Genomic DNA, 21,980 nt, shown 5'->3' with positions numbered 1-21,980 from the left:
CACATTCAAGCCCCCAGTGTTCATGTATCATTTCAATCTAAATTCTTCACTTTCTTCTTACACATTACATTTCAGCATAGCAGTTTAGCGTCAGATTTTCAGCATAAAGCATTCCCACTAGCAATTTCTTCAGGAATTGTATTCTCTAGTTGTAAATGAAATCATATTAGTTTTCAGTAACTTCATCTAAAAAAAAATCTTTGATATCTAAGAAAGAAAAATATATGTGATCCCTATGTTACCTTTTCAGCCCAAATGAGGACTGTTACGAAAAAATTGTGCTGACTAAGTGATTGGTTCTCTTGGTTACCACATCAGTTATAACTATTCTCCACAACTTTATGGTTGTGAGTCACTCTCTCCTACTGGGAAGAACTAGGAGTTTGTGTTCTAGGGAGCAGTATTACTTTCCTCATGTAACTTTAACAATAGTGGCGACCTCACCTTGCAGAGAAGTTTGTGGTACTAATGAATGCTATTCCAATTCTTATCAGTTCATTTTAACAACCTTTTTTTTTCTTTCCCTTGATGCCTCTTTATGTAAAGCATTTTGAATGTCCTTGCTATTCTTCACAAATAAGCTTTTCTTCCCCTCCCTATTAGTACGTCACACCCCTAATAAATGGCTTGGAGCTCATAGGTCAATCAATGTTTATGAAATATAGTCACTTTAGGATAATTCGTTTTTATGTGGGGTCAAAACGCTAGCAAATAGTCGTTTAGTCATTCATTAATGTCTGTCCTCTATGAAGATTTGTCATACATTAATTGATACATAAATTCAAGTCATGAATTAATTTATGTTAAGTCATTAGCTTGTTACTTAAGTTCACTATGATCAAACAAGAGAATGGCTTAATGAAACCAATTACTTACCCGGAAGCCCACAAAGAAAAAAAAGACTATATTCAGCTAAACTAAAGCAGGCAGATAAACGTATCAATCTGTCCAGCAGGGGTTTTAGCAACCCCGATATAGACCCCCACAGCTGTAGCCTATGCTGAAGCAAGACTGGCTGCATTCCCTGACCAATTACAACAAAAGCTCCCTGCCACCGGTCGATCATAAATCATCGGAGTCTGAGTGCAACCAGTAGGACAACTCAAGCCTCCACTATTGGCAAAAATCCCAGAAGTCATTAAGCTTGGCCTCTAACTGTCATTGTCCCCCTCGCTGTGGCTCCTGTAGGGCCCGTGGGCTTAGTACACTGCCGTTCCTAAGGTCCCACATGGGTAATATATTACGTTTTAATGAGGAAGCTTTAAGCAGCATAAACAAACCTCCTAGCTCTGGACAGGTCATTCTCATTGATGTCAGCTTTAAAAATCGCCTTTAGCCACTTGTTATATATAATGTTCTGTTTATTATATCGTTTAATATGGGTATCCCACACAAAATGTAATACATGTGAAAAAGGGTGGGAAGCTGCTATTTCACTCTCGTTGACAAATTCAGAATTTGCCATTGGCTGTCCAACGCTGCTATGTTCAACAGCTAGCATCATTACAGCGATTGTGGAACTCCGGAAAAATATTGTCTGGTCAATTTCACTCTGTTAGAGCAAACATTGGAGAGATTTATACATGTTTGTATCAGGGGAGGAGTTTGTTGTGCACCAACATCAGCAACTAGCAGAGGGATAGGCGTGTAGTTAGCAACGTTTAGCTGTTTATGCTGTTTGCTAGCTTGCTATTAGCATTGGCTGACAACATTAGCAGCAGGAAGCTTCAGGGTCAGGTTAAATCTAAAAACAACACACTATTAACATGTTTGCCTTTGAAACTTTCAACATGCTTACACTAACACCCACCCTATACTGACTATTCACCTCTGCTCTTGAGAGAGGAGAAAGAGAACATTGGAAACTCAGATTTTAGGGAAAGCAACATTTCTACCTTCAGAAGCAGAATGTAAAAACACCTCTCTAGTGACAACCTTGGCACAGATAACCAGTAAAGTTCCAGATCAGACACTTTGGGATAACTAGAAAATTTGTGTGAATGCTGTAAATGCAGAAAAAGCTGAATATTTTATTAGTTGAATGGTCTCTGTAGCTGCTTTTAGCTACAAAAACCAAGTAAGTGTGTTGCTGAACTTAGTGGAGAAATGCAGAAAAGTGAAATGTTTTTAATCAAAATTGTTACAGCTCAAATGCATTGCAATGACTTTGTTGAAAACTGAAAGTGAAATGTTAAACTGGAAGAGTAGGAAAAATAGTGAAGAAGCTTAATATTTAAAAAAAAAAGTTTAAAAAAGGTATAAACAACAAAATGTATAGCCTCAATGTCCTTAAATAGCTGAATAATTTAATAGTTGAATGGTTTCTGTAGCTGAAAGTAGGCTGAAGGAGTTAGATATTAAATGTAAGTAGTAGTGAATTAATGTGTATTAAGAAGAGAAAAGAAAGTAAAAACCCTTTGAAAAGCAACAGAATATTTTAACTGCAAACTTTTGAACTAAAACCATACATCACCAATAATGTATAAAATATGTTGAAGTCAGTATGAAGTCTCCATCAGACAGAAAATAATAGGCTGAGACAGTCTTTAAACTCCAGTCTTCTTGTCAGTGTTTCTGTGCTGAGCACCTAATCATAACACCTAATCATAACACCTGTGTCCAGATCAAAGGTGTCCATGGTGACGACGTTATCAAACACCTGTGTGCAGAGATCAAAGGTTTCCATGGTGATGTGCAGTGATCTGTGATAGGAGAGCCTTTCTGAATGAGAAATAAACCTCTTACATTTCTAACTATAGTTTAAAAACGGTAGCTGCTTTCGGTAAAAAGTCAACGCGTGGAGGATGTCAGGACCGTGAGGAGCGTCGGAGTCTGCTTTTTGTGTACTTTCGGGTCAATAATGTGGCATTTTTGGCAGATTTACTAAAGGTGTGCAGTTGCTGCTCTGAGGAAAGATCAGGCTGAATTTACAATGGGCCTTAATGGAGACATGTTGAACGTTTTTTTGTTGCCCTCAAGAGGCATTTTGTTTAATTTCTTTGCTTAATTTATTTTTATTTTTCAACGTAGGAGAGGTTTTCCTACGTTTTTCATGAAAAATGATGTCTAAGGAGTGTAGGGTTTGGGAGTTATGGCAGGTTTAAAACATTTTTTTGGGCGAATTTCAAGCTCTCCTCCACTCTGTTTTGAGATCAAAGCACTCTAGACCTAACGAGCGGCGCAATACATACTAATCCTATTCCACCAAGCTCCAAACTAAGTTGAATATCTCAAAAAGTTTAAAAGATATCAAATATCTGAAGAACAACTTTTATAGCTGAAGGTCTTGTGATCATTAGAAGTTAAAGTTGGAATGAAGTCTCTAGCTGGAAGTATGTGGAAGGAGTAGCATTTGGCGCAAGGTGTAGGTAAAAGAGGATTTGAAGGTTCCTCCCATTGAGTTACATGTTAAAAAAAGAGTTTAAAAAGCTGAATATTTCAAAAAGTATAAAATATTTTGAAAAAGTTGAAAGTTGTGCTGAAAAGGCTGAATAGTTTGATATTTGAATGGTTTCTGTAGCTGAAAGTATGCTGAAGTTATTCGACGGCAAAATATTGGTTGAAATAATAATAAGAAGAAGAAGATTAAAGATTTGAAGAACTATAGTATATGTAAACAGCATTCGCACTAATAAAGAAAAGAAAAACTATAGTGGAATGCTGTAAACAGCATTCACACTAATAAGAAAAAACAGGGAGTCATGGAATATTTAAATTTGACATACAAACTGGGTCACCTTCTGTAAGAAAACTGTGTCAACCAAACTGTAGCTTTAAGGCTTATTCAAACATCTCTCACCTTCATTTAACCTGTTAAGCCCTGAGCCTGTTTTTCAGGTCTCAGGCTCGAAAATGACATTCCCAGAACAAATGACCATATCTTCCCTTCTAAAAGGGTTAAATTAATAATCTTTTTTCTCAAAGTAATGATAAACCTGTGAGTTGGATGTAGAAAAGTCAGAATCAATATAGATGTTTTTTATTTTAAAGAAAATTCAGATTTTACATAGTAAAAAACTGTAAATTATAGTGTCCGTCCAACAATTATTTTGTACTTATAGTGAAAACCACCCTTGGATGATGGGTTAGTAGACTAAAAGCTTTAGGAATCCAAAGTACAACATATAATAAGTACCCTGTATGAAGATTGATGCAAAACAAGTGACATTTGACCTTTTTAGAGAGATTTAGCAAAAAGAAACCACTTCTGGGGTCATTTGGGTGGATTTTCCATATCTCTGGCCCCCCTTGCTCGATTTTGATGGTTGACACCTCTTTCTGACCGTTAGAGCCAATAGAATTGAAGGGGGAGTCCCCCACACACACACGTTGTGAAGAGAAAAGGTGGGGGCTTCGCGCATGTAATTTTGCATCAGAGTGGACCTATCTCTAGCTTTGACATCTGGAAACGGAAAAGCAGTTTTAATGCTTATGGATTATCAGAAATAATTTCAAAGGGACACAGACACATTAGATTAACCTATGGATTAACTTCAGCAGCGTTTTTATCGTTTTAATGCCATTGAAGACCACTTTGGAGAGACTACAGAGCCAAGGTAAAAATGTTAGCATTTTTAGCTACCTAGCGTCACCTGTTTTGATGTCCGTTTTTGCTTATAACGTCGCAAATACGTATAATTCAGTGGTAATGTCGGTGTCAATCGATTCTGTGTCACCTCACGATGTGAATTGATGTGTTGGATGTGGTGAAAAGATAAATAATAAGGTTTTGTGAGTGATTTTCGGTGCAGTAAGGTGTTAGCATTTTAAAACAGGTTAAAAAAAATGTTTTTGTTCCAGCTTCTATAAAAGTCTGTTTTTTTATTATTTTTTCTGAATGTCTGAACTCCTTGCGGTGTGTGTGCTTTAAGCCTGAAATCCAATTCAATCATTCCAATCACCATCTGCATTTCAAAAAATGCCTTGATGCTTTGCTGTTGTTGTGTATCTACAGTGCTCTGGAAGGACAAACAACTGACAAGGTAAACATGTCGTCTCAAGAATATTGCAGCTCCTCCCAAGGCGGTGCCACTGTCATTGTTTTGACCTGTGATTGAGATGCAACCAATATTCACATCGGGGCCATTTTGAGAGACTGCCCAGGCTTTATCAGAATAATATCAGTTGTGTTTAAGAAGTAACTTAGACTGACTTCTATAATGTACGTCAAAGGTTTTTGAGCACAACCACTGATGATGTTGGGTCATTTCCCAACAGTACAAATAAGTGATCACTAGCCTCATCAACATGTTTAGTTTGATGAGGTCGTTTTCTGTGGCACAGTGAAGTGCCTTTTTTGGCCTTTATTACACGGCTGAGAGATGAATACTCGATTCTGATATGTCAATTTGGACATTTCAGAGGTTGTTCATTTTCGCTCATAGAACTCTGCTTTGGAGAACAATTTGACAAGTTGGATCAAGTGACTATGTGCAGTAGTAGGTCGTTTGGAATATTCCTTTTTTTATTTGTGGATAGACCGAAACTATCACTATAATTCATGATGGCTTAACACCTTAAGTAAAAGAGTGCAAGAGAAGGAGAGAGGTTAAAAGACAGCGCTGGAAATAAATAGAAGAAGAAAGACAGGAGGTAAACACTAACAGGAAAACGGTATGGGCGCTGGCATTGTTTAAAGACTAGTTAATGGAAATAAAATGTGAATAGACTCGGACAGTTACAGAAAACCTCGATCAGAGCCGCTGTTCATTTTAAGTTACGTTAAATCGCAATACGATTATTTTGAAATCAATAAAATCCTTTTAAAATCAGTGCTGTGAATCAAATCGTTGGTTTATGTAGTAGGTAGTGGCGTAATAAACGTGATAATAAGCGGGATAAGCACATCAGTCTTTGCATCAAAAGTTGCTTTACAAACAAAAAATGATCATCTTGATAAGTCAGATTGTGTTGGAAAGACTTTTCTGTGTTTATTTGATTGCGTGTGGTGACCACTCACCCCGAAGTTGGAGGCTGCAAACCTAGCCGGAGCGGAGACGTTGGTGGAGGCTGTTGGGTGGGCGTAGAAGGCGTTTATGTTGGCCAGTAGTGTGCTCATCACTGCCGGAACCCCTGACAGCATGTACTTAGAGGACAGGCAAGAGAAATGGCTGAGGAGTAAAGGAAAGGAGGGAGAGTTAGCAAGTTTGGAAGGAGGGAAATTTAAGGAGATTGAAGAGGTAAAAAGGCGAGGAGATGGTGGGAGGATGAGACAGGTGAAGCAAAGGAGAGAAGAGTTGAGAGGAAGACATTAAGAGGCCAGAAGGAAAGTTCAAAGGACATGAGGACAGATGACATAAATTGTGGAGATCAAGGAGGGTGAGGGAGTAAAGGGTTTGGCATAATTGGAGATGAGAGAGAGAAGATAGACAGAGAGGCGGGAGGAAAACCAACTAAAATTAATTAGGGGAGTTAAAGTAGTTGATCACAAGTGTAGCCATTTTTCTGCAACTGCCATGGATTAATAACATTAATATATCAGTTGCATCTTTAACATGAAACAGTCCATTTGCATTATGTTATTATGTTATTAAGACATATTAACTAATTAAAAAAAGAAACATCTCGGCCTTAATAGTGAGAAATTATTTTATTCTACATTTTTCATTTAAAATGTCTGCAAAAATAATCTGTGGAAAAAATAAATAAAGATAAAAGGTTTAAAAATATATATAAATCTAACCCTAACCCTAATGTCAGCACAACTCTGAAGTCATGGGTTAATACTTGGGAAAATATAAAGATAACATATCAATAATAATTATAAGCATTTTAATTTCTGCATAATTTTCATTTGTTTTTGTTTTAAATAAACTCATTTATTTACATTATTTATTTATTATTTTTTCATAGCTCTTTTATCTTAAAAGTACAGAAACCCCAAACTTTAAAAGATACTTGATATCAATATTTTCATTTATAATCAATCTGCGTAATACATATTTTTTAACAATTTTAGTTTATACCTCTCTATACTGTTTCTTTAGTTTATTGCATTTATTTTGCAATGCTAATAATAATAAATGTATAAATAACACTAAAAAAGACAAATCAACTACTGAAGGTTGAAAATCCTTTTGACTTTGTGTAAGTGTATTTTAATCACCATTTTCATTTGGCTGAGTTATTGATTCGCTCCTTTTATCCATTTCCACTGGGACATACAGTAGTCCGAGCAATTTATGCTGACAACTTCACTGTATTCAAGTCTGCCTAGCATGATTATATTATCTGTTTTGTGCTTCTCCATTGCACACGATAAACTCAGAGGCCCTCTTTGTCCCTTTAAGGTCAAATTACAATATTAATACATGTGTGCGTGCTCATTAAGGCTCTCTCCATCTGCCTACAATGATCGGATCAAACAGCCTGGCAATCTTTGAGGTGAAAGGTCATCTTTTCTAATTTGATGTGATAAACAAATTTAGAAGCTGTTTATAGTTCATGAGAGCTCCTCCCACCTCTTGTTACAACGACACACACACACACACACACACACACACACACACACACACACACACACACACACACACACACACACACACACACACACACACACACACACACACACACACACACACACACACACACACACACACACCAGGGTTTCTGCTAGGATTTTGTCTTGCCGGTCAAATGTCCGGAAATAATTTATTTTACCGGACAAATTTGAAACTTACCGGTCATGTTTCAATAATAATAGTAAGAATTGTGTAGCAAAGTTTCTGTTAGCAGGTAATTACCGGACTATGACCGGATATGCTGACGTTTAAAACTCAGTTAATGGGGCTCATTTTTATATTGCTTCAGTTTATAATCGTAACAGATCAGATTCATTTTTAAATAAATGATGCGCTTCCACAAACAACAAACAACATAATTATTACATTCAAACAAACTACTTATAGTAGATAAAGTACATTATTCAAAAGCTTACATTAACTTTGGATAATAACACGGGAGAAACGGATCCTCTCTTTTCCTCTCTCCCTCCCTCTCTCTCCTGACAGCCTGTCTGTTTCTTATGCAGCTCGCTAAACAGTGGGCGGGGCTTCAGGTGATTATGCAGAGCTGCTTGTCTCCGTCTGACTCAGCAGCTGATCTGATCTCTCTCTCTCGTCCGGTTATACTTCACTCGCGTTTATGTCCATATCGATCAGATCTAGCTCTCCTGATTGGCCAGAGAGCACCGATCAAACTATTAAGAGTGAATATCGGCCGATAATGATCGACGGCCAATCAATCGGAGCATCCCTAATTATTACCGGACATTTTGACCGGCAGGCTTTGAATTTACCGGTTTTTAATAGATTTTACCAGCGAAAAACCGGTAATTACCGGCTAACGGAAACCCTGACACACACACACACACCCCCCCCACACACACACACACACCTAAACATACTGTAAACAAACACTAATTGAAAGTATTTCCTGATTGGATTTACCCACACATGTACACAAGCGGCTAACATCCTGGAGAACTGGAGTGCCCTGCACATGAAAGATATACACACACACACACACACACACACACACACACACACACACACACACACACACACACACACACACACACACACACACACACACACACACACACACACACACACACACACACACACACACACACACACACACACACACACACACACACACACACACACACACACACACACACACACACACACACACACACACACACACACACACTTTAACACTGAGCTTACGTCATGGCCTGGTATATGGACTCGATGCCATAGCGCATGGCGAACTCGTCCACGATTTCCTGCTGTAACTCATCAAAGTAAACCTTCCACGCATCGTCTCCGTGAGCCGCTGGGATCTTCACGACGCCGCCCCCCTCTATGTCCGTGGAGAAGTGGAACATGTTCTACAGAAGACATTTTTTTTGGGAGAACAAAACAACATCAACAGTGCTAAAGATGGCTTTACAGTATATGCTGAATGTGTTGAAGATCTTCACAGTTGAGAAATTACTTAGTTGTTATTATTTTCTCACTATTCACAATTTCAAGAGGATATATTTGATCATTTTCAGGTTCAAATCATAAATGTTGTGCCTCTACTGTGACATGTTTACATTCCTGAATGTTCAAAACCTGCGTTATTTTTGTCTGTTCTGATTGGTTAGCTTAGAGATGTCCCGCCCCTTAGCAAATCACGTTCAATGTGTTGGAGCGCTAGCTAATAGAAGTGCGAGTGTTAGATAGTGATGTCACCACGTTATGGAAGAAAACAAAGGAGTCCAATTGAGGTGTGTCTGGCATAGCGCTTATATGCAGCGTTTTCTTTTCCAGTGTGTGGGAGAGAAACTCCCTCTGGAGGGAAATTTGCTATTTTTGCCTTTGCAGACCATTAACATGCACACAATTATATAAAACACACTACAGGAAAGGGAAAACCCCAAAAAGCATGATAGGGCCTCTTTAAATGTCTGTTAATTTAAAAAGCGTAAAAAACAATTTGAAGTAATTTAAAAGGCTTTCAATTTAAAAATTCAAACCTGCATCTCTGTTAACCCTAAAAACAATTCTAAACAATTGTAAAGTTATTATGAAAACTGTCTATTAATTTCCTATTTACTGAAAAATACATGTAGTACTTAATCAACGAGTCAAATATTGTTGTATTAGCATCAGTGATCTGCATACAAATTATCTACAAAAATGTTGGTTACATATTGTTTCAAATGCATCATTCACAGGTTCTTTTTCTCAAATATGAGAATTTGCTGCTGATTTGTTGTCTAATATATCATTGTAAAATGTATGATCCTAAGAATTTGGAATTCATTATTTATTTGTTAATCAGAAATAATCCTAATTGTTTTTACACACTAAATAATAAGTGTATACATGATTTAGATGTGGTAGTAATAAGGAGTTATTTGTGTATCTCATTAAAGTATCAGTGTGCATGTGTGTGTATTCTTGTGTGTGTGTTTGTGTGTTACCTCATGAAGGCACGTGTACTGTACGTGATAGGGTGCCACCTTCTCCTCTCCCTCGATCTCCACACTGATCTGAAGACGAATAGCACCAGACACCGCCGACTTGTCTGTTCGCTTTTCTGCAAGTGGAGAAATACACACACAGACATTTGTGTTGACAATGCACATTTATTTTTGCTATGATTACTACATTTAAATGTCTTAATTTGTTGGTTAACATTTGTTGTTGTAAGCTACGTCTCAGAACATTTTTAACAAATTATATTTATCGAGTGGTGGTCACATCCCCAGTATAAATGACAACTATGTCTAGAATACCATAACAGAAATACATACAAACACCATGTCTCCCATTTTCCCATTGTTCCAATGGCTACATACCCAAGTTGTACCAGACGTCCATCTCTCCGCTCAGAGTTCGGACCTCGATGATGCTCTGGCCCAAGAAGTCGTCAGACTCTCTCTTCAGGCGCTGCTTTACTCGTGACTTGATGTCATCGTCTTCGTCCCAAACTCGCAGCTTGACGCGGTCTGATGAGTTGTGGCACTCGCTGTGGAGACAGAGGACAGGTGGGTGACATTAACATATGTGAAAAAAGACTTTAAAACATGGGTACCTGACTATTATTCTGTGGTAACTACCTAGTAAGCATCAATTTCATGATTTGTAAGAGAAAACATATTTTAGATGTTTTGGCTAAAACCTCTTGTTTTGGGATGTCTACCTTACACTTTTTTTCTTTTAATGTTTATTTTATTATCTTTGCTTTTTAATGACTGTTTTTAAATGCCATTTTCTTAATGTCTTTCATTTTTGTAAAGCACTTTGAATTGCCTTGTGTTGAAAGGTGCTATATAAATAAACTTGCCTTGCCTTGCCTTACACATACATGTTGTTTATACAGCATTGTAACCACTACATTTCAGTGCAAAAGCCATTTCAACTCACAAGTTGAAATAAGGTTTTTTAACTGGCCATCGGAAAGGGCTGTCTGATTTATATATTTATTTATATAATATTTTTCTTGGGTGGGATTTTCTATTATTTGGCCAAGGTACAGTTAGTGCTGCAGATAATTGAATATATCAGGGAAATCTTTCACAAGTGGATACAAGTACTAAAATTGGCACATTTACTCCATGGAGGTTGCTCTTTTGAAAAAGCACGTTAGCAACAAAGAAATCCAAGATTGCAGCCATTTTCAAGATTGCCGCTAATGAAGGCTTAGACATTTCATCTTTTGTAAAGTGTTATGCAGCTGCAAGTGCCAGGAGTAAGTATATATAAAGAGGGCATTATGTTTCTACTGATGCTAGGACATATTAGAGAAAATGTTGCTCAGATGGTGTACTGTATTTGCCTTTTAACCAATGTACTGTTATGTTGCAGTGAATACACTTGAATATACAGTAGGATCATACTGTGTCAATGTTATGTCTTTTAAATACGGAAATACAATTATAGTTCCTGTTGGAGTTTAAAAATCGTTATAATATATGTTGTTTTTGCAATAATCCATTGTTTTACATAAAATGAACATTTTGGTGCTTGTATCTACTTGTTAAATATTGTTACAGCTTTCTGCAGTACTAGTATGTGTATCTGTCACCCAGTACACTAAAGTACATTGCTCATGGCTTCAGTTTGGCACTTCCACTCCACACCAAAACTTGGGGTGTGACGATTGCTATGTACTGTAGGTAGTATACAATCTATGTTTAAGTACCTCATACAACCCCCCATCAAAACATCTGAACTATCATTATAAGTTAAAGGATCTGACAGCTGTAAAGTGATTGTATCAGTTCTTCATTGCCAGACCTCTGAGAGCTCCAGCTGAGCTTCACAACCAGGTGGAACTTACAAGCTGTATTTTTCCTCCCAGACCGGGTTCAGGTTGCCGTAGATGGTCTTTGTTCTCTTCTTGGTCTTTCCAACTTGGATGGTGACATACGGGTCGCTGGAGCCTGTTCTGTCCTTGGCCTGGAGACCCTGCGCACTGACGACTGATAAAACACATTCAGAACGTGAATGACTAGGAAACTTGCATAAGAACAACAAACACCTACTCTTTACCACCATATTCCTGTCTCCTGCACACACACACACACACACACACACACACACACACACACACACACACACACCACACACAACACACACACACACACACACACACACACACACACACACACACACACACACACACACACACACACACACACACACACACACACACACACACACACAGAGATATTACCCACACAGTTATGCAAAGCCTCGTAACACATATGACTCAGGCAGATGTTGGGTAACAACATTTCTCAGTAAATGACTCAAAGAACTGTTCCCCGATGTTTTGCTTCACCGCGCACAAGGCAATCAAAAGTATTTTAAAAAGGACAGGAAGAAGTGACGTATCTGGGACATTCTGGTTTAAACGGCGTAAAGATAAAGAACGCCTGCCTGTCTTCCAAGCTACAGAAAATCTGTGTTGAGTGATGGAAAGTCAAGGTTCATGAGCCGGGACATTTCTCTATGATTAAAGGTCACAAGGCAACAGAGGAGTTTAAAAGTTGGTCCAAAACCAACAACCTTTCCATGTAAGGTAACAGGAGGTCATAATAGACTGCTAAGGATTAAGGAGCCCATTGAAACTGGCTAATATCCAATATGGTAAGTTTAAGGCATTCATCGGATCAATTCATCCCTGGCATAACATGCACACACTTGCGTACGTAATATATTTTAGAGATCCAGCATTGAAAGGGGGAGACAGTAGGTATGACATTGCCAAAATATATCCGCAGGTCGGGGTAGAGACTGCAAATTTGACGACAGGGAGTCGTATATCTGACGCCAGCACACTTCTAAGGGGCGGGACATTTATAAGCAGTTGACCAATCAAAACAGAGACAGCCAGCTAACCAATCAGAGCAGACTGGGCTCTGGTTTCAGACAGAGGGTGAAAAGAGGTGCTGCAGCACAGGCAGTATGAGAAAAATAAAGAGCTTTTTGAACATTAAAGCATGGAGACATGTCACAGTGGAGACACACAATATAAATATGAACCTGAAAATGAGCAAAATAGTAATCAAATTATTGTAACACCTGCTAGAAATGTTAGACTTGAACATTTAACTTTTTACCATATAGGACACTAAAGAGTTCAACATCAGCTGATTCAGTATCAGTGACTGACGCATTTGATCTCTGCTAAAGGGGTTTTGAATAGTAATTGGTTCAGATATTCCCTTGTGAAATCAATTGTGTTTTCAAAGAGCTCTCCCTAGCATCTCCTGTCAGTCCAGCATCAATTTTAATGAAAATCAAATTGACTGAACTGAATTTGAGTTGAAAGTATTTCTGAGTATACGTATCTCAGATGGGGGACATGATTGAATTGTAATGAAAAATGCAAGAAAATAAATGATGAAAAACCAAAAAAAAGGGTGAATCCAGCACAAAAACAACTAACGACTTAAGACCCCTTTAAAATATTGTTTGTAAGTTTTTCTCTCCACTATGTTTTAGCGCACAACATTAGCTAAAGCTTCAGGATGTATATAATGGCAATTCAGGGTTTAAACTCGTTAATCTTTGTACAGAAAAATACAACTTCTTTAAAGTATTTACACCATTGGAGGAGAGACAACTTTACAAACATTCTTGAACAAACCTTTAGTTTAAAAAAGTGTGATGCCTTTAGCCACAATGGTAATTCTGAATCTCGCTTGATTTCTTTATCTTAAAAAGGCCTCATTATGATCATTTTCTGGTTTCATATTTGTATTTTGCGCCTCTACTGTGACATGTTTCCATGCTTTAATGTTCAGGTCTTTATTTTTCTCTGTCTGAAACCAGAGCCCAGTCTGCTCTGATTGGTTAGCTGGCCAGCTCTGTTGTGATTGGTCAACTTCCTGGAGATGTCCCGCCCTTTAGACTATCACGTACAACGTGTTGAAGCGCTAGCAAAAAGAAGCGTGATTGTAACGTAGTGATATCATTATGTTACAGAAGTAAACAAAGGAGTCCAATCACAACAGAGCCGGCCAGCTAACCATTCAGTGTGTTGGAGGGATGTTAGCCTTTGCGGACCATATACCTGCACAAAAACCTACATAACACACTACAGGAAAGGGAAACCCAGATAAAAGCATAAAAGGTCACCATTAACCATTTCCATTTCCATGTATGAGTTTGAAACAAAGTGCCTTCTGAAGTGCCTGTCCTTGCATCTACTATTTAATGGAGATCATGCGTGGTGATCAGGGGAGACAAGGGCCCTTTCTCATGTCATCAAATGTCCCTCCTCGACTCCTCGACTCCTCGGTCCTCCGGTAGTGACCCGGAAATGAATTTTAGCGCGCCATGTTGAAGGACATCTCATTTCTCGAAATGCACATCGAGGACCGAGCATCGAGCGTCGAGGAGGCTCTCTGGAGGAGCTATAACCGAGGATACACTGATGGGTCCTCCACCGTCCTCCACGGCTCCTTCGTGGATGCATTTCCGGCAACAGTGATGTTTCAAAGAGTCGAGACGCACGGCCGGACTTATCTCAGCCAATGACAGCTCTGCATGCATCCCCTGGATATTATTTTATTAACTGCTTTCATCGCGACGCGATGTTTACAGTGAGAACAGCTGTGAGGTCCGTGCAGAAAGCATAGCAGTGTGTAAAATATATATCAATCAGTATAACAGGCCTACTCTCTTTATTTGCTTTAGTTTAGTAGATATCTACAAACAAAGTCGATATTTTTCTAAAACCATTTAGTGCTTCACATAATAAAATACACAACGGCTGTAGCCTGATTATATGCTTTAGGAGCTGTAGGTGCGTGTGTGTGGTGTAGGTGTGTGTGGTGCAGTGTGTGCGTAGATGCAGCGGACAGACAGGTCTCAGTTGGTTTGGTGTCCTCTGCTTACTTGTAATACTTGTAAATAAAACTTTTGGCCCGTCATTTATTTCCCTCATTGTAGCGACCAGAGAGGGGGGGGGGGGATATATCCAGTCTCTGATAGTGTTACGTTATTATGAGAGTGCTCTGTTTGATTCTGAAATTGTATATATTTATATAAATATATAGCCTACATATATGTGTGTGTGTGTGTGTGTCTGTGTGTATGTCCGCATCTGTAGCCTGTTATTGTCTCATTATACCGCACTGTGAATGAATTAAAAGTAAATATATAAGTCGTCATGAACACATCTGTCCATCAGACAGAGGGCTGCTGTGCCTCCTGTCATCATTAATGGACGTCTCTTTAAAATGACCGCTCAGAGGAGAGGAGTTCTCATTTCTCTAACCGCCTGCTGCTTCCCCTCCTTTCTCCTCGGTTCCCCTCCTCGGCTCTTCCGCTCGCATCTCCTGTGGGCGGGACTAAGTCTCGAGGATAGGAGTCGAGGAGGGGAGTCGAGGAGGGACATTTGATGACATGAGAAAGGGCCAAGGTGTAATGGCTGCCATGGCGACACTGCTGCCACTATATGAGGTGATGAGTGTGGTTGCTTTGGTAACAGCAGCAGTCATGTTTAGTAAAAGGAGAAGAAGGGAAGGTGGTGACCTGTTTCCTTTGCAAATGAGTAAAGCGTGGATAAGCAGTTGAAGTTTATTTAAAGTTCAGACTGTCAAATGAAAGGAAAAACTTCCAGGAATGTGGGATGGTTTCTTTTTTTAGGTATTGATGTTGGGGAAAGCTAAAAGTCTCCTCCACATTCTCACCGATGCAGGTTTTTACAGAATTTGATTTGAAGTGTGCTGGTTTCTTGAGGGCACCACGGCTTTAACTTCTTTAGCATGCAGCTACACCTTTTCTAACATTCTACCACTGCAATACAGTTCAAAATGTTCCAAAAAAAGTGTTTAGAAGCCTGCTTATTTAATGTTTATCTCTTTTAACTTCATTACATGTTAGACGCTTTTATCCAAAGCGACTTACATACTCAATACTGTGGACAATCACCACAGGAGCAATTTGGGGTGAAGAGTCGCAGGGACACAACGACATGCTGACTGCAGTGGGGTTTGAACCTGTGACGCCCTGATCCCAACACCAAGGCTCTATCCACTGCGCCACATGCCTCCTTCACATTAAATATCAGTTTACTTATGGTTGTAAAGCATTCCTTTGAATCCTTTATGAATTAATATGTTTTGTAGCATTTAGCAAAAACTTAATTAGCTATTTTTAATGGACATAATACTTTATACAAAAACGATTCTTATTTCATCAGGTACAGCTGAGTATAAAAGGCTATGTCACCTTGAGTTCAGTCTGCAGATCGACTTCACACAGAGATATGAGTGTGATACGGTCTACACACAGCACAAGTGTGGACACACTTAGACACAGTGTGCAGTTGCTACAGGCCTGTCAAAATCCAGCAGGTGCATTAGGTGTGATGAAGAAAGACGAAGTAAAAGGAACGACAGGTTGTAAAAGCTTCTCTTGTCTAACTGTAGGTCATGTTTGCCAGTCAGTGCTTATAAATGTGGTGTTTTTGCATTTGTTTGATGATGTTATCTGCATTACTTTTAAGGCGTCATTTAAGAGGTTTATTATTCTGAAAGTGTGAAGGTTCAACCTTTCTTAGATTTCTTTCTGAAAAGTACTTTTTATGCTTTTTTGCGTTGTGTCTTTCAATAGCCATAAGAGAAAAGAGAGAAAAGGACGATATGGTGATGCTGCAGCGCTTTCTGTCCTCTAAAACTAAACAATAGTGACTGTTAATACTCCCAACTAATGTATCTAGGTAATTATTCACATTTATTTTTACATTTCAAAGTTAAAATTCCATTGGACATACTGTTGATGGTGATCTTGGCCGACCACTTGGAGGTGCCGTCCAGGACGCTCTGCTTGATGCTCTTCATGTGCTGGACGTGGATCGTTTTGGAGATATTGAACACGCTTCGGATCTCATCGAAGATCTCCGGTTTGTTCCTCTCGCGGATCTTCATCCTGTCCTTCATGGCCATGATGATGTGCTGCGTCCGGTCCTCCGCCCCGGTCTTGGAGCTCTTCTCGGCCGCCCCTGAGGGAAAACAAAGAAGAATGAAACAGGAAGGGAATGGTGAACAAAAAGTAAAACTAGAAGCAACATGTTCAAATTATGTTTTAGTGATGGATTTTCCTTTTCGGGTAACAGTAAGGTTTTCAAACGCCCCTAAGGTTTTTTTTGTCAACCTCCCTTACTTTCACTCGATGAAGCGATGGCCGAATGTTTCCTCTAGCAACACTTCCAATGCTCAACTCAATTTCGTTCACTTCAAAAGGTAGCAATCATAGATATAAAAGTAACAATAATAGAAAACAATTACCTTTTGAGATGGGGTGAATCTCTATATGGTAACCACTTAAAAAATATGGACATTTTGGCATGGTTTTATGTATGTCACAACTTCTCAAACATCAAATGTATATACTTTTCAAGACCGAATTCCCCATACTGTAGGTTACTACACTGAGCCTTTTTATAATGATAACTAGTACCTTTTATTACGTAGGTTGACAGGTGAAAACGCACAAAAACAGCCCAAAACACACGCAAATGAAGAAACTTCTTCACCAACTTGACAAAACATGCGCACTGTTTACTGAAAGCGCTGCAAAAACAAAATGCTGCAAACACAAAAAGCTGCAATAAGCTCAAAACACAACGTAAACGGGGACACTAAAAAGTGACGCACACAGCTGGGATTGGAGCGCTTAAAGACATTCGGGGATTATAAAGTTAGCCAACTGTCACTCTTACAGCAGATCCGTTTCGTTTATGCAGCGCTTTTAGTAAATGCTGCACATGTGTTGTCAAGTTTTTAAAGCTGTAACTTCATGTGTTTTGGCACTGCTCCTTATGTAAATGTTTTGGGCTGTTGTATTGCACTTGAACCTGCTTGAATGATAACAATTATGTGCTGTGTTACAATTAATGGTAACTAACCAAAATGTAAAACAAATATTTTTCTTTCGGTTGAAAAACCTCAAGGCCTCGTTCTTTTCAAGTTCACATATTTGTTTTTAAATCTAAAGAACTCTAGGGAATAATGTTGCTGAATGTACTCACTCTGCAGACAGTCGGCGTTCAGCAGCTCTTGGCACTTCTCATGCACTTTGACCCCGCACTCTGCACAGCGCATACCCTGCCGGGCGATGCCCCACAGCAGACCCTCACACTCGTAGCAGTAGGTGGGTGTAGTAGCCGTCCAGACCTCAAAATTGTGTGGAGTGGTGCAGGAGATGGGGTAGATCAAAGACTGCAGGGTCTTCTTGTACACATGGTTTTTCTGTTGGATCCAAGAGAGAAAGAGGGTGTGAGACGGAGATGAATAAAAAAGCCATATAAGAGAAAGGCCATGGGAGAAGTTATCCAAGGACAGAGATTAACCACAGAATGATAAAGGAAAGTGTGAGATGACGTGAGAAGAAGCATATGGACATTGGTTATATGGACAAGACAAAGGACAACACAGTGAGAGAGGGCAGGAGAGGTAACACGAGAGAAAGGTGAAGAAAGAAAGAAGGGGAAAACAACTATGGAAATGCAAAGAATTACATAAGCAACAAACATGCTTTAAGGAAAGATCATTTCAAAGCGATACAATTATTTTAGGACATATCATGCCCATGTTCAGGTTCATATTTATATGTTGTGCCTCTATTGTGACATTATTACATGCTTTAATGTTCAAAAAGCTCTTTATTTTCCTCACACTGCCTGTGCTGCAGCACCTCTTTTCACCCTCTGTCTGAAACCAGAGCCCAGTCTGCTCTGATTGGTTAGCTGGCCTGCTCGGTTTTGATTGGTCAACCGCTTACAGTTGTCCAGACCCTTAGCTTATCATATCAAAAACATATATAAACAATACAGGAAAGGGAAAACCCCCAAAAAGCATAATCGGGCCTCTTTATAACAGTGCTAATTTATTTGTGTTTCTATAATTCTTGGCTTTTATTAATTTAAATAATTAAGTTCTGCTGTTGCCCAGCGTAGGAGGAGAGTGGGAGGAGGTTAACACATCTCCACAAGATGAGAGGACACCTTGACTAGAAGCCCAGCTTGATATGGCAAAAACAGAAGATACATGTGAGTCATGGCTTATTATTATTTCCCATTATGGAAGACATTGCAGTGGTTTCAAGAGCAGGGAACAAGAAAAACAATACCTTCTTCTGTGGGTTTAATTTCTGTCATCTATGCCTCTAAATTCACTCAATCTGCTTCTAACTGCATTGAGTTTTATTGATCTAATCTGCGTTGTTTAAATTCTTCCATCCTTTTGACTTTTTTTCTCTGTGCTTTTACCTTATTCTATTACCTTTGATATACTTCCTTGTCACTATAAAGCATCCTGTATAAAAAAAGCTTTCAATATAATTACATTTCCACTATGGCTATATATTATTGTTATAATTTAAAACATATGGTTGAATGGATGGCTAAAACTTTTATTTTAGCATCATTCGCTCATATTTTTCACAGGTTGTCAATAGTGTCTGTGTTCATGAGTCAGAACAAAATGTTTTGTGCACATTTCTGTACATATGCTGTTTCCATCTGTCAGTGAATCTAATTATGGAACAGCTAACATTATGAATTTGTTAATATCTTTCCTGTATTCTGTAACGCCCATCTGTCAATATGGGGAGGTCAATAACCTACAAGGCATATGCATGTTCTATGGTTAAGTTGTTGGTATACATGTCAGTTTATGCGCTACTTCAGAGAAGTAAATTGTAAAATCTGAATGACCATAAATATCATTCTTGTTTACCTTGTATTACAATCAAACACAAAGATCTTTTTATAAATATCAAGAGCAGATTTAATTGTGAGCTTCTGTGATTTTTTTTTAAAGAGCCCCATTACGCTTTTTGAGTTTTCCCTTTCCTGTAGTGTGTCGTATAGGTTTTTTGTGCATGTAAATGGTCTGCAAAGGCTAAAATCCGAAAGCTCCCTCCAGGAGGGGTTTCTATCCCACACACTCCCCCCCCCTGCCTGAAACGCCTCTATGACGATGACTTATTTACCCGGAAGTAAGCTGCTCATGGGTTCCCTCGACAAAAAAGCAATGGGATTTCTCCATAGGATTTAGGAAAATAGCTGGAAATAAGGTCTGTGGAAAACGAACCTGTTTGATAAATGCACGTTTTGTTCAGCCGGATAATATCCACATGTCTACCCTACTTTTATAATTTTCGAATCATAAATCTAATCGCAAGAAGCAAAATGCTAACGTTATGCTATAAACGAACTACAGCCGAGTACAGCAGGGTCGCACGACTTCAACGTCACGCCAACTTAAAGTGGACCTATCATGCTATATTTAAATGATATATTGTAGGGCCATACCTATATAAGGTATATTTATTAGGGCTGTCAAGTTAACGCGTTAATAACGCGTTAACGCAAAAAAAAATTAACGCCACTAATTATTTTAACGCGATTAACGCATGTGTATTTTTTGTCCTCGGCCGCCGTAGTTTCAGAGCGCATCGAGTTTAAAATACCATCTACAAGCTGATGCTGACAGCCCCGCTCCTGCTGCCCGCTTGTGGCAGACCACACTTCCACGCTCACCGGCAGGCCCGGACTGGCCATCGGGAGGACCAGGAGGGTGTGTGTATGTGTGGCGCGAGCGAAGCACACCTTACGTGTTGTTGTTAGCATCTGGTGCTAGCTAGCTGAGCTAACGGATATAAGGAGCTGTTTCAATGAAAACAGAGGAGCGACATTTCGCCGACAACTGCGCCGAGCACTTGACTTTATGCAGGTAGCCAGACAGCACACTCAGCACGGATAGTGCCGCAACACAGCTCATACACACAGGCATATATGCCTTGAGCTGCACATAGCTCCAACAATCCATCACAGTGTCTCCACATTCTCTCTCTCTCTCTCTCTCTCTCTCTCTCTCTCACACACACACACACACACACACACACACACACACACACACACACACACACACACACACACACACACACACACACACACACACACACACACACACACATTATTGTATGAGAGAGGTTCTAGGTTGAATTGAGGCGAATATTTGTAATGTTCAGAGGTTGTTGTGTTTAATATTCATGAGAATATTTGTCATTGTTCAAATGATAATAAACAAACATATAAAGCATAGTTGTCCACTCATATGTTGATAAGAGTATTAAAAACTTGAAAAATATCCCTCTAAGGTACATTTAGAACAGATAAAAAATGTGCGATTAATTTGCGATTAATCGCGATTAACTATGGACAATCATGCGATTAATCGCGATTAAATATTTTAATCGACTGACAGCCCTAATATTTATACGTTTCTGTTTTCAAAATACCAAACAGATCATGCATTTTAGCCATGCCTAATTTCGCTCTATGTGCTGTTTGCTGTCTACGGGTCTGATTCTGCTGACCACGCCCCCTGCAGGAGAGGTGAGACGTGCTCTGATCAGCTGCTGGGCTGTCAGAAGAGGGGGAGAAAAAGAGATCTCCGTCCTCCGTGTTTTATTATATAGAGTCGTTATTCATTTGTTTTAAAGCTCAATAAACAACAAAGACCTTTGACCGGCACTTTTCTAATTTTGTCCGGAAGATTTAAACTTTAACGGACATCTTGACCGGCGAAAGTAACTGAAACTGAAACTCTGCTGCACAGTCCCCTCGTTCCTTGGAAGAGGCGGAGAGGTGGGTGTTTGTCATCTGCTGGTGGACTAACCGGAGAGAATTACAGTGCTTGCATCGACGGGGAGGGATTGCTCAATGCAATCCCTCCCCGTCGAGGCAAGCACTGTAATTCTCCGCCTCTTCCAAGGAACGAGGGGAACGAGGCAAGCGTTTGCAGCGGGAGCAAACGCTTGCCTCGGGGAGGGAGAAAAAAAGCCACAGCGGAGAATAAACAGAAGGGTAACCATGGTAACTATGGGCGGGAAGTCTTCTTTGCTGCTTTTGTGGCAGACTACAGCGCCACTTACAGGCCTGGCATATGTACTACAGCG

The 21,980-nt window shown here is 39.3% G+C and overlaps 1 protein-coding gene across 1 annotated transcript in view; it reads right to left on the bottom strand.

Annotated features, from left to right (window-relative positions):
• LOC117472988 (protein unc-13 homolog B-like) overlaps positions 1–21,980 on the bottom strand; it is a 204,683-nt gene that overhangs the window by 62,194 nt on the left and 120,509 nt on the right. The window contains 7 exon segments of the mRNA XM_034118456.1: positions 5,960–6,110; positions 8,730–8,893; positions 9,977–10,092; positions 10,355–10,524; positions 11,839–11,980; positions 16,789–17,016; positions 18,046–18,265. Of these exon segments, the coding sequence (XP_033974347.1) occupies positions 5,960–6,110; positions 8,730–8,893; positions 9,977–10,092; positions 10,355–10,524; positions 11,839–11,980; positions 16,789–17,016; positions 18,046–18,265 (1,191 nt within the window).

Source organism: Trematomus bernacchii, unplaced genomic scaffold, assembly GCF_902827165.1.
Source record: "Trematomus bernacchii unplaced genomic scaffold, fTreBer1.1, whole genome shotgun sequence".
Lineage (NCBI taxonomy): Eukaryota > Metazoa > Chordata > Actinopteri > Perciformes > Nototheniidae > Trematomus > Trematomus bernacchii.
Note: the sequence above shows the minus strand (reverse complement) of the source record. Positions and strands in the feature narration are given on the sequence as shown.